Source organism: Macrobrachium rosenbergii, chromosome 55 (assembly GCF_040412425.1).
Source record: "Macrobrachium rosenbergii isolate ZJJX-2024 chromosome 55, ASM4041242v1, whole genome shotgun sequence".
NCBI lineage: Eukaryota > Metazoa > Arthropoda > Malacostraca > Decapoda > Palaemonidae > Macrobrachium > Macrobrachium rosenbergii.
The window spans coordinates 75,024,857-75,038,417 of record NC_089795.1 but is presented as its reverse complement, the minus strand read 5'-3'; the positions used below and the strand labels follow the sequence as shown (position 1 = coordinate 75,038,417).

The window sequence follows — 13,561 nt, the reverse complement described above, 5'->3', positions numbered from 1 at the left end:
TTTTTGATCAGGAAGACTAAAGTTCAAGATGGAAACGTCCTGCACATTTCCAGCAGCCGTCAGGAAGTCCAACTTTACGCTGATGGTAGACCTAAAGGATGCGTACTTCCAGATTCCAATCCATCAGTCATCTCTCATTCTGGGAGAGACAGTGCACCAGTTCAAGGGGCTTTGCTACGGCCTCTCTACTGCCCCACAGGTGTTCATGAGAGTGTTCACCCTGGTTTCGATCTGGGCTCATTCACATGGGATACGCATCTTGAGATACCTCGACGACTGGCTAGTACTGGCAAGTTCTCATGTAAAGCTGATCCAAGATAGAGACCGTCTACTCCAATTTTGTCACAGCTTAGGGGTAGTGATAAATTTGGAGAAGACAAACCTTACTCCCAGCCAAAGAACACTGTACCTGGGCATGCCAATAGACACACCAGTGGCAAGGGTCTTCCCATCTGATCCATGCATTGACAAGTTCAAGACCATTGTTCAGTCCTTCCTTTCCAGTCAAAAACAACCAGCATGTCAATGGTATATAGTTCTAGGTCACCTCGTCCCTGGAGAAGCTTGTTCCTTATGGACGTCTACACCTCCGATCTCTTCAATGTAGACTGAAAGAGTTTGGTCCCCATCAAAGGATTCTCCCTTCTTCCCAGTTCCTCTCTCAAAAAAAGGGAGACACGACTTGGCATGGTGGCTGGAAAACAGAAACCTGACCATTGGAGTGCCCCTTCACACTCCCCCTCCGGAGATTCTTTTGGTCTCAGACGCCTGGGACGAAGGGTTGGGGCACACTTGGAAGATCTTCTGACTTGAGGTATATGGGATCACCAAGAAAATCAGCTTCACATCAACATCCTGGAACTAAAGGTGGCTTTCTTTAGCCCTTCAGGAGTTTCAGGAGTGTGTGACGGGGCATTCCAAGGTTCTAATGTCCGACAATATCACGGTGGTGGCATATGTCAACAAAAGGGGGACTGGTATCCTGTCAACTTAACGAATTGACAGTAAAACTGCACCATTTGGCAGTGACTCACTCAGTGGATCTTTCAGCCAGATACATTCCAGGCAAGAGGAATGTAGTGGCAGACAAGCTGAGTCATCAGGGTCAAGTGTTGGAGACAGAGGTAGCAGAAAGGTTGTTCCATCTGTGGAGAAGGCCTATGGTAAATCTTTTCATGACCTGATACAACAAGAAACTGGAGGGGTTTTATTAGGTCATTCTGGATCCTTGGGCTGCAGCAGAAGACACGCTGCAACATCCTTAGGACAATCTGGATGTTTATGCCTTTCCTCCCTTTTGCCTGAATTGTCAAATAATCAGCAGGGTAATGATCTCTCAGAACCTCAGAATGACCCTGGCGGCTCCCTTGTAGCCACATGCCGAGTTGTATCCTGACCTGCTGGCCCTGATGACAGAGGCAATGAGAGAGATTTCCCTCTCCCCCCTCCCCCCCTCTCAACCTCCTTTGCCAACCGCACATCGAGAGGTTCCACCAATTTGTATGGTCCGTCTCTTCACGGTTGGAGACTATCCAGTATCTCCTGTGAGTGAGAGGCTTTTCTTGCAGAGCAGCAACAGAGATGTCTGGCTATCTTGGGAAATCTTCTACAATTATGTACCAGGGGAAATGGGCCGCCTACTCTGATTGGTGTCGTTAACAGGGTTTCTCTCTGGTCGGAACTTATATTCAGCAAGTAGCTGACTTCCTTGTATTCCTCCACAGGGAGAAGCTACTTTCTGTGTCAGCCATTAAGGTTACAGGGCTGCTTTAGGACTAGTTCTACGCCTGAAAGAGGTAGACCTTTCCTCATGGGAGATCTCTATGCTCCTCAAAAGTGTCAAACAGTCCTGTTCCCCAAGAGAACTTAAACCTCCTAACTGGGATTTTACTCTGGTCCTTAGCAGCCTCACTTGTGTACCATAACCCTTACAGGGTTCATCAGACAGAAACTTGACCCTCAAGACAGTTTTCTGACTGGCCTTAGTCTCAATGAAAAGAGAACTTCATAGCCTCTCTTAATGTCAAACACTCAAGGGGTTGGGGGTTTGTAGCCTTCGAATTTGTCCTGCAATTCACAGCTCTCTTTTAATGTCAAACACTCAAGGGGTTGGGCGTTGGTAGCCTTCGAATTTGTCCTGCAATTCAAAGGGGTTGGTAGCCTTCAGATTTGTCCTGCAATTCATAGTTAAGACTCAAAATCCTTCAGTTCATGATGACAGATTAGAGTAATTTTCGATCCCCTCCCTGAAAGATTTTGTTGATAATGATCCAGAAGAGTTACTTTTATATCCTGTTAGGGTTTGCGAAGCTATCTAAAAAAAGGACTCGACATCTCAGACCTTAGTGTCAAAGACTTTTTTTTTAGCACGGGCCGGAATAAAAAAGAAGTGCCCAAGAATACCAACTCCTTTTGGCTACGTGAGGTAATTTTAGATGAGCATACTGTAATTTTTCAAGTGCAGATGCCAATATAGTGCATGCAAGAGCTCATGATGATGTTAGGGGCTTTGGCCTTTTCATTGCTTTCAGAAAGAACCTGTCGGTTCATAGGGTATTGATGGCTGGTATATGGGTTTGTCAAAAGACCTTCACCTCCTTCTACCTATGGGACGCTGCCCACAGGCCTGGTTCTTGGACACTTTTTCCTTGGGACCAGTGGTGCCTGCTCAACAAGTTATGTAGCTCATCCAGTGCCTTTACAGGACAGGTTGTATCTTGCCTAAGATGTTGGTTGGGAAAGTGAGAGTAAATGGGGTGACTGGCCATCTTCCTTTCTCTTCCTTCTCCTCTTCTGGCGGGCAGGGGAGAGATCTGAGCCTTCATTTGCTGGAACTGACTAAATATAGGTGAGTGAGTACCCATTCTATTTTCTATATTATGATTGTTCCTATACAATGTAAATTTTGGAAACAAAAGCAAGTCCCACCTTCTCTCTTACAAGGGGAGAGAGGGACTGACAATAGAAAAAAGTTGTTAGCTACCATTCGTTTTGTTGTCTCCGACAATTACATTTTCTATTCTTCCTAAACACAATGTAGACTGGAGTTCCCGTTGTGTCAAAGCCCAGATGTATGGCTGTTGAGTAATCTTTCACTTAACAGATCAGAGGTATACAAATCTTTCCCATGCTCTAACAATTGACCAGGAAGTGAGCACAGGTGAGCCGAACCACCAGTCTGTTGTGAAGCTTACTTTATCCTCCCACCAAAAGTAGGTTTCCCCATATGTAAAGACCTACGGTTTGTTCTGTGTAGTATGAACAAATGACAAATTTTAAACCAATTTGTATTTTTCATAACTAACAAACCTGAGGTCTTTACAGAAATGGCCCACCTCAAGCCACCCCTCATACAGTTCCTGGGCTGGAAGATAACTGGCAACTCACGGATTATGCGAAGGGGAGAAGAGGTCAGGCCCTGCTACTCTCTCTCCCCATTGGATGATAGACTCAAGCCATTAAACCTTGTTCTGTTTTTAACCGGATCCAGCTGTGCTAGAGAGATTTTCCCAATATATAAAGACCTCAGGTTTGTTAGTTAAAGAAAATACAAACTGACTAATAATTTGTAATTTTCGACTATCTGAAGCACTGAATGGCTAAAAGTTCCCAGTGCTTGACTTTACATCCTAATTTCCATTAATCATGAGATCAAACTCCAAGTAGTCTTGAAGGTTACAGACATCCAAAAATGGGGACAATATTTCAATAATGGTAGATTTAGAGATGTTCCAATAATTGTAGAATTAGAGATATACACGTACATATGTCTGTGGATATGAAAGCCATAGGAAAAACACCTACTTCTCTGGCATCATTCAATACAGTTTGAAGTACTAGGGGAAAAAAGTTCTGGTGTCAAAATTACTAATACACAAATACTTTATTGTTAGATATTCGGTATCAAAGGTACAGTATTACCATGCACAGTGATTTAATTTTGCAATTTTTCTTCAGAACAGTTGCAACAAGAGCATCATCTTCTGCACACTGAATGATCTTACTTTCTAAAATAACACTATATTAGTCACTAGAACACTGTTGTGGAACACCAGACAATAACTACTAATTGTGGGGTCAATTCTGGGCTGTAAATGAAATCAATTATACAGTGTATACCACTATGTCTAAGTTACTGAATTGATAAAAAGTCATATGATAAAGTTAAAAGACAATATAAAATCAATCCAAACTAGTCTAGACTTAATTATATTGTGAAGGTTATTTTGGAAATAAAGGGCATCAATTTGAGTGACAAGAGACAAGAGAATTTGCCCCAAGGCCTTAAAAAGTTAATGCAACATAAGATACATGAATAGTGATTTCAAAATGGATGCTGCCAGACTTTGTAACAGAAATAAGAAAAGCCTCCACTGCATAATCTAAAAATTCCAGAAGTAAACATAAGACAAAAGTAGCTCTCTGGAGTTGACATGTCAACTGGGGAATGGCCACAATTATGGAACAAAAAAAATGCAAGTGCAAAAGAAGAGAACCAGAAAAGATAAAGTTAAGAGGATGGCCTTTTGCTGATAATTTGTCAATTATACATTTTAATCTAATTAGCATATGTTTCCTTTTAAAGGACAGGAAAATAGAATGATTTTAGTTAAGACAAGAAGGCCTAGTACAAGAGTTATGGGACAGCCCAAGGTTTGAAAATGTCAAAGATGACCTAACATCTACAAACAGCAACACAGATGCAAGATGCATTGATGATCCCTGTAGTTAGGCACAATGAAATTAAAAGAATGGGATGTTGCCTGCCACCAACTAGCAAGAAAAAACACTGATGTTAGAAAAAAATTACATGAATATTTATGTTCAAAGCAAATGTACTTTTGTGGAATGGGCAAGTTGTTTTATGCATCAGTAAAAAAAAATAGCAAGGTACTTGATTTTTTTTACAACAAAGTTGAGAAAGATATTTTATTGATATATATTTGTTCTTACAGGAAAGGGAAACCTATGTGTAGTTGAAGTGTTGAATGAACAAGTTAAAAAGTTAGCTGTATGTTGGCAGCAGTGAGTGATTGGGAATACCAACACACCTGCTATCATCTAAAACATCATTACCTTTTGACTGTGTACTGTGAAGTTGTTCTGCTCTCATCTCTCCCTTGTATGGGTGTAGCTAAGTGTACAGTACTTTGTACTTAGTTTTTTTTTTATAGTGTTGTCTTAGTTGCTGTATTTTTTCTCTCATGGTGAATTAACGAGCAACATAGATGTATGGGTTGTGGGCAAGGAAGTTGCCACTTCATTTCATCTGTAGATGACATAAGTTTTGTTTTCATTGTTAAGGTAAGGTCTGTGTCCATTATTCCTCATGTCAGGAATGTACAGACTGGGCTTCTCTTCTGTGAGAAAGTTTAGAAAAGGGAAAAGGAAGGACAAGAGGCATTAACCATCTTTGTCAGCGAGTTTCACTTTACCAGTGAAATTGGCAGATTCAGCTGATCCTTTCTTCTGCCATCTTCTATTTCCTTAGTTCTGTCTGAGAGTGCGTCTTGCAAGCTAAAGAGGAACTCTCCTCCACCCAAGAAATCAGGTCACTCTTTATCCGATAGTGCAGCTGGCATTTTCACCCAGTGAAATTATATCCTAAGAGCATCTTGAGAAAATCTGGCCTAAACTGAGTGCTCCAGGTAGCCCATCCTTTTCCACCTTTCTTGATAGTTTAAAAATCTGGTTTCCCAGATCACCTATTGTGGTAGTTCCAATTGATAATAGCATGTCTACAGAACCCTAGCTCATGTGATGCCACCTATTACTAGATAGTGTGAACAATAACTTGAAGTGGTCCTTCCTGCTGATCTTCCTCTGGACGAACCTACTTGAGTACTTCCTTCTTTGATTTCTGGTCACTGGACAGCTGGTGTGCTTTTTGTTAAGTGGAAAAGGAGACCTTTGTCGTCTTTTCAGTCATCATCATCATCTTAAGCACTGTTGTCATTTTCACATAACTCTCATTCCTCCATCACAGAGAAGGAAGAAATACTAAATTTCGCAGGAAATCCCCAAATGGTCATTTTACTCCAGGAAGCATAATACATCAAAGATCTGAAACATCGATGTTTTACTTTTGACCATTGCCCTCACATGCTCAATGGTCCCTCTTGGCATCATCCAGTACACAAAGAAAGGAGTTCATTCCTCCTCTTGTAAACATTCTCTCTCTGTATGCCCGCTCTTGAGACAGGGTGCAAGGAGAGGCTCCTCAGCCCTTCCCATCTTACTCCTTGAGGGAGTCCTAAGGGACTAGAGGTAGGCACCATGACTATACAAGCAATGAGAGGTTCCTGACAAGACAACACATGGACTCTCCCCCCTCACACCTCTTCATGAGTGGGAAGAGGTGATCCAGCTCCTCTGTCTCATTCTAACCTAGAGCATTTTCTTGCCCGAGATCCCTAATCCCTTCTACCTTTTGTGCTTGGGTAGCTAAGCTGAGTAATCAATGCTCTGTCTCATTCTGCATCAGTCTTTTTTTGGGTACCTACATTAATAGAAAAAAGGGCTTGAGGAATGTCTGTATTCTAGCATCTTGTCACATTCCCCCTTCAGGAGATCTGCTCAGATCTTTCAGAGAAGATCTATGTGTCAGAGGTTCTGGTCCTTGCGAGTCTTTGTTTGTGGCTGAAGAGGGGTCGACTCGTTCCTTTGGAGAGCTTGTTCCCTTGGACGGTCCTTCCTCTCCAGAGCCCATAATGATAGAATTATAACATTTTCAGGATAATGCATTCATTTGGAATGTCATAATCTGGGCTGCTTGCTGGCCTACAGTCTCGTCTACAGAAGTGGCTAATAGTGACCCTTCTGAGGTGCGTTCTTCAGCAACTACTTTGGTCACAGTTGGCTCATGGTGTTTTGGAGGGAGAAAGCAACTTGGTGTTTGGACCTGGTAGTTCTATTGCCTCAAGCAGGTAGAGCAGTCTTAACCTAACTGCTTTCAAAACAGAAGAGGTACTACATTCCGGAAGACTCAAAGCCCATTCTTCAATTAGAATCATGTCTGTCAGCCGACTAATGACCTACTGTTGAAAGACAAAGAAAGGAAGGCTTAGCTTTCAATGCCTCAACCTGCCCTTGAAAGAATAAGAAAGGAAGGCTTAGCCCTCACTGCCTCAGAATTAAATGTCTTACTCTGTGGCTATGACTTCCCTTCAAGTGGTATTGTGGCTGAATGCTTTCACAGAATTCTCAGTGACAGGTCTTGCAACTTGAGACCAGAAAACACTATTTAGGGGTTTATTAGTGTCTCTGGAGGAAGGGCTGTCACATTTCTTGCTCATCAGTGTTTGAGCCAGTGGATTAACATCATTCTTCATAGGAAAGACAAAGTTCTCTCTTTTTTCCAGACAAGTCTCTAATGACAGTAAGTGGTATGGTTCTTGAGAAGTACCATCCCATTTTTCATATTACTGCCCAGAACTCTGCTTATCTGATCTCCTTCTCACCATATTTATAAGGGGTTCTTGAGAGTAATGTTCCTTGTGGATGTCTTACCCAGAAACATTTTCTTCTCAGTGGAATGATATTAAAGCCACTTTAGGGATAACCCTCCACATCAGGAGTGTCTCCATTCAAAAGCATTGGTTTGTATTCCTGTAAGAACAAATAAATTTTTAAAAGTAATTTCCAGTTTTCCTAGATATACAAGCTAAAGCCTTTTAATGCTTATTCCACCACTACCACCCCATCAAATGGTACCCACAACTCACTAGTACAGCAACACCATGCAGCTAATCTTTGTAACTACATTCAGTCAACCATTCAGCTGTTTGCCCTGTAGCATACTTTTTATTGTGACTTTTGACCTGTAATTTTTACATATGAATATTTTTATTGCAATATTTAAATGTCTAATAATAATACTAATAATAATGATGATGATTATGATAGTATACCCCCAACAGCTCGAGTAACAGTCTGGTTATGTCTGTGGAGGAGAGACATTGCAGTAATCTTTCTACATGCACATTTTCTTTACACAGTGACAAGTAATTTTTTAATTGTCAGAGGATGTAAAATTCATTGATAAGCAGGGACAAAATCCATTTAATAGAGTGGAAGTAACACTATAAATATGTAAAGCTAGAAAATTTAAAATTGGAAATGTGTAAGCAACTCATTGTTCCTGTGGTAGCAATTCTCCAGATGTTCATCAATTAGAAAAAATAATTTTATTATGCTCATTTGTATTTTAATGGTACATTAGGTTTTGTAAAATGTTAAGCGTAGGAATAACACTTATTTAGGAAAAATAAAACCCCTCCTAGTGACAGCTTTATAATTATTTGAAAAAATATGTTCAGACCATCTGTTGTTACAAATAATGGAATTCTTGTCATCTCTATATTATTTTGAGTCTTTTTCAAGCTAAATGCTGATTTCCAGGGAAATTTGTACAACAATTCTATTGTAAATACCACATGCTTTCTTTTGCTTTTCTTCTGTTACCCAAAAAGGATTCTCAGTATAACTGATAAGTATTCCACTAGAAAATTAGCAAAGTGTATGTTCATGTATTTGGAGTGAAAGGCATAGGGTTGCAAGCGGTCTTCATATATTTGTTTCACAAAATTGTAACATTGCTTCAGTATAGAGAATGAAGTATCTCTTGGTAGTGCAGTACACTGCAACACTAGATGTATGTTATATGCATTTGATTTGATGATACTAAGCTTGTGCTATTCTTTGTAAGAACTTTGTCCTAATGTGTAAAGTTAGCACTTGAAAGTTACTATATATTTCTTTCAGGTATGAAAGTCACTGTATATTCTTTCGGGTACTTAAATTATTGATATGTAATGGGGCAATATTGGGTGTTGACTTCCCACTGGTAGTAATAAAAGAAATGTATGACTAAAGAAAATGCATGAAAACTATAAAAAAAAAAAATTATTTCTCTCTCTCTCTTTCTCTGTAGGTTTGTGGGAGCAACTTTTAGGGTATGATTATTCTTATGCACAATATTGCTTAAATAATTTAGATATGCCTGATTTCTTGGGAATTGTCTTGAAGGTTGAAATCTAATTGTAATGCAGCTTATATGCGCTAGTCAAGTTTCATCAGTTTTGTAGACACTAAAGTTTTATTCACTTACTGAAATAGAAAGATGATAGATTTAACTGGATTTAATCAGTGCCTTATGATTCATACAGAGTAACATGAGAAATTTAACTTTATGCAGGGTTCCTTAAGCCGTGCCCTAGGACTCCGCGTTCGTGAGGAAATTAATGCTGCTGGTAATGGTGGGGAGTCCTCTTCCTCTGGAGGACAGTCCCCAGCTGTATCTTCTCGAGCCCATCCTCACCATCCCCCACAAGCACGCCCTCGCTCTTCTGTTATGCCCTCTGGTGTTTATGTGCATCATGAAACTCACCGGCGTGTAAAAAGCATCGGTGACATAGAGACGATAACAGTGACGCCTGTTTAGCAATACTCCCTTCAGCGACGCAGAGAGGTGTTCGCTGAGAGGGGTGTTGGTGTATGTAACTTTCTGTGTTCTCCTGTATTTAATGTGTTCAATTAAAACACAACTAGAGAAACTCAGTAGGTGGTTAGACCTCAGATGCAGTATAAAATACTCTCATCAGGTGAATTATATTTTGTGGAAGTGTAATTTAAAGAAATCAGTAGCATGTGCCTCTCACTACTGTTTACTGAAATGATAATGGTAGTTCAGCTGTCTAGTGAAATCCCCTGGTGAAAATGCAAGAAAATGTTGGCTTATTCTACTGCCACTAGAGAATCTTATTGGAAACACAGATTTGTATCTTAAAAGTTTGATACTAGTCGAGTACAACAAAACTAGCAGCCATGGGACCACAAGTTATATGCCTTCCCTGTTGGGTGAATCTCAGGCTGGTATTTTCATTTTGTGTGTAATTAACTTGCCAAACCTGGTCCCTCACTTATGAACAGCAGTAGACTGTAAGAGAGATATGCTTATGCTTAGTGAGACTAAAAAATATGAACTTTGTCTTGTGTATAGATCCTGTACATTGTTATCATCAGGGTATAATTTATAAAGTTTCATCTGCTCAATAAGGTTAACTGCCAAACATACACAAAGCATGAGGGGGAGGTGAATAATGGCTAGGAATTTGGAGCCAGAGGACTTGTGTTTGGAGGATTTTCTCTAGCATGTGGTTTTTGACAGGACTATGGTCTTTCAGGCAACTGCATTGGCCTTGTCTATCAAATTCTCAGTTGTCTCTTGACATGCTGTTAATAGTGATTCAAGAGAAGGCATGATCTCAAGTTACAAGGAATGTTTGAGAGTTTGAGGCTACAGTATGTACAGATTATGTAACTTTTGTACTTAAACTACAGTGTGTGTGTGTGTACGTAATGCATTGAAGGTCATGAATTTATGCAGGTCTGTCTCCCTTGGTTGTCATGTGTTCGAACTCTTACATCAGCTGATACATATGATATTCAACTATAAGTAACTTGTTAACTTTTTTTAATATTTCTTTTGCTTTGGAGTAGACTCTTAGGAAATTATAATACTGATAAGCACAATATTACAAAATAATTTTTATGATAGTTTATATTTATTGGTATTGATTATACTCTTAAAAATTGCATCGATATCATAAAGTGTGGTTTTTTATTATACTTCTATAATTATTGTGAACATTACTAGTCAAGACTTCATTTATAAATTGTGGAATAGTACTTTTCCTGTGTGTGGCCTTCTCAGCACTTACTTTTACCCTATCTATTGGGAGTGGTGAAATCCTGTTTTGGAGTACAGGTGTTTTTATTTGAATAAAATTGATCTTACGCATTGATAATTTAAAGAAAATTAGTTGTTCTGCTTACTGAATTATCACAACTTGAATGTTAATCATTTTTCAGTGTTCAATTAACTTTCATCTTGTTGACTGCTTTAGGGTGACGATTGAAATCAAGGTTGTTAATTACATTACAAGAGTTCTGAAAATAGCATACTGAAGATGTGTAAATAATCTACTGTAATTACTGTAAATTACTGTAACTGTAAAGGAAACTATTTTCACTCTTTTAATTTGTTTTTAATGCAGTATATGAATATTTGATGTGGATATTACCAAAGAATTGTACTGTACACATTAAGTTTTGATGTTGGTAATATACTTGTAAATTCTGATGGGGCCACACGCTGCCACTGACTTTGTAAACTTTGCATTTCTGTTGGATGCAGCGACTGTAACTTACCCACAACAGGAAAGGGCTACAGTATGAGACATGTATTTGTAAATTTTTCCTGAGAAGTAATATATTGTTCAAAAAATGTTTACTAAACATTTTGCTTTGAGAACATAAATGTCAATGTGTGAGCTAGCATTGTATACATGGATACTCTGCTGTGAAGTTCTGGATTTATGAGTACAGTATTTTTTAGACTAGGTGAGCATTATATTGGCTTTTCATGCTTAAGTATTGCTGTATGAACTCAATGAGATGATGTTATATGGTCTAAAGTGAGACAAAAAAAGCTTATATAGTTTTTACTACATATATTTCTAAAGGTACTCCTTTTTGCACTTTTTGCAGTCAGGTGTAATAATGTACTGTTTGTATATGATTTTTGAATATTTAAAAAAGGATGTATGCAGTATATAATATGCTAGCAAGGTTTTCTTTTCTCAGTGTACCGAACTGTGACAATGTAATTTGAAAGAAAAGTCACTTAATGTATATGAGTGAGATCAGAGTTGTCATCCAAGGCAAGTGCATTGTATTTTTATATCATTGTAATGAGTAATGATATGTCATATTGTATATAAACAGACATGTAACATGAGTGTTGGCTCTGCCGCCATGACCAAGTAATTCTGTGAACTTGATTACTTAGAAATATTTGTGTTGGACATCTGTCTGGACAAAGGTTGTAATTTTATTTAAAATTCAGTTTTTCATTACCTTTTCCCCAATGTTTTCATCATTTAACATCACAAAAACATTACAGGTTACAGTATTTAGAAAATAACTGTGGTGCCCATTGTGCATGAGTTAAATTTGTTTGTTCTTTTAGTACAATTATTTTTTAAATTAAAAATTATTTATGGAAACTGGTTTTAATCCTAATTTATAAAAAAAATGGAAGACAGCTTTTAGGAAGTGAAGGGAAGGGTTTTTAATATTTCACATGGGAACTCTTGGGTTTAAGTGTACTTCTAAATAATCCAGGCTATGCATTCTAAATTTCCTTATTTAAAATAATTACTGAAGAGTTATCTACATATTATAGTATTGTTGTATTTGTCACTAGTTTTCACAACATTCAATAATATTGATAAATAAGTGACTCTGAATCTTGTCAAACTGAAACTTATGATTTCTAGCAGTGTTTTAAAGGAAATGAATTGTCACTGGGTGTCAGTCTCATGTTATTGCCTGAGGTTTAACTTAGCCTATTAAGGACTGTACCCTTGAAAGAAAATTGCAGCCAAGGTGAATGAAAATTCAAAATTATGATATTAACAAATGTATATTGCATGGTCATCAATGTATAGGTCACTGGCGTGCCAACTTGTTTGACATTCCACTTTGTTTCTTATTTGGAAACAATAAAAGATTAGTTCAATTTTGTTTTCTTATCCAAATTTTCTTGAGAAGTCAGAATTGGTTAATTGAATTTTTAAACATTTAAGTACATGCAACTGGCTGGCTGTTTTAAAAACAGCATTTCTCAAAGTTCCAACCACAAGGTTCAAACAAGTGTTGTGCTAACTTTGTCACTCAGGAATTTAAAAACATATGGGACTGACAATCACTTCTGTACACAGTAAACTGTTGGGTTATGTAGTTACAATATAGTGTCTTTCAAATAGTTTGCTGGTTAAAACTTTTCTTTCTATATTAAGCATGTAAAACTTATCATATACCATGTAAGTGACTTAATTAAGCACCACAGTAAAAGCAGCTCTGAGGCTATTTACTTTTGCTTTGTGTCCTGACTGATTAAGCATTCTATCCAAAATGGGTTCTGAAATTAGCAATTTTTATACTGTAATACACTCAAAATATGCCCACAGTCCATCCAATAGAACAAGCTTTAATTAATAAAGGTCAGAATGAGCAAGCTTCCATGAAATGAAACATCTACTTCCGACAAAATGAGAAAGTCATCAGCATTTTGCTGGGATCAGCTCTTGAGATAAAAATAAAATATAGTACAGTGATCTCTCCCATATCTGCAATAATAGAGCCAATGCCCTTCTGGATAAGGTCAAAATCTCGTTAAGGTAAAAAAAAAAAAAAAAAAAACCTGGATGTACACGGTAACTCCGTGATCTTACTCCCCCTACCCTGTCATTACTTTATAACCCAAGGTCCAAAGAAAAGCCTTTCTTTGGACCTTGGTATAACCATTATCACCATGTTTATAAACAACCACCATAACACTTTAAACTGAAAAATTTGATGCAAAAGGCAATTAGCCAGCTTATTTTCCCATATTTGTAACAAAATATACTGTAGAAATACACTTTGTATGAAAAAAAAAAGCAAACCCTTTATCTCTCGTAAACCAGCACAATGTGGTAGGTGTACTGTACATACA

At 38.2% G+C, this 13,561-nt stretch overlaps 1 protein-coding gene across 19 annotated transcripts in view; it reads left to right on the top strand.

Annotated features, from left to right (window-relative positions):
* LOC136835431 (uro-adherence factor A-like) overlaps positions 1-12,583 on the top strand; it is a 95,889-nt gene extending 83,306 nt beyond the window's left edge. For 18 of the 19 annotated variants that reach the window (XM_067098971.1, XM_067098969.1, XM_067098967.1 and 15 more), the window contains one exon: positions 9,197-12,583. In XM_067098971.1, coding sequence (XP_066955072.1) covers positions 9,197-9,442 — 246 coding nt within the window. In that variant the 3' untranslated portion in view covers positions 9,443-12,583. The remainder of the gene's footprint in view (positions 1-9,196) is intronic. The other variant, XM_067098970.1, reaches the window with a different exon arrangement.
* Positions 12,584-13,561: the final 978 nt, after the last annotated feature.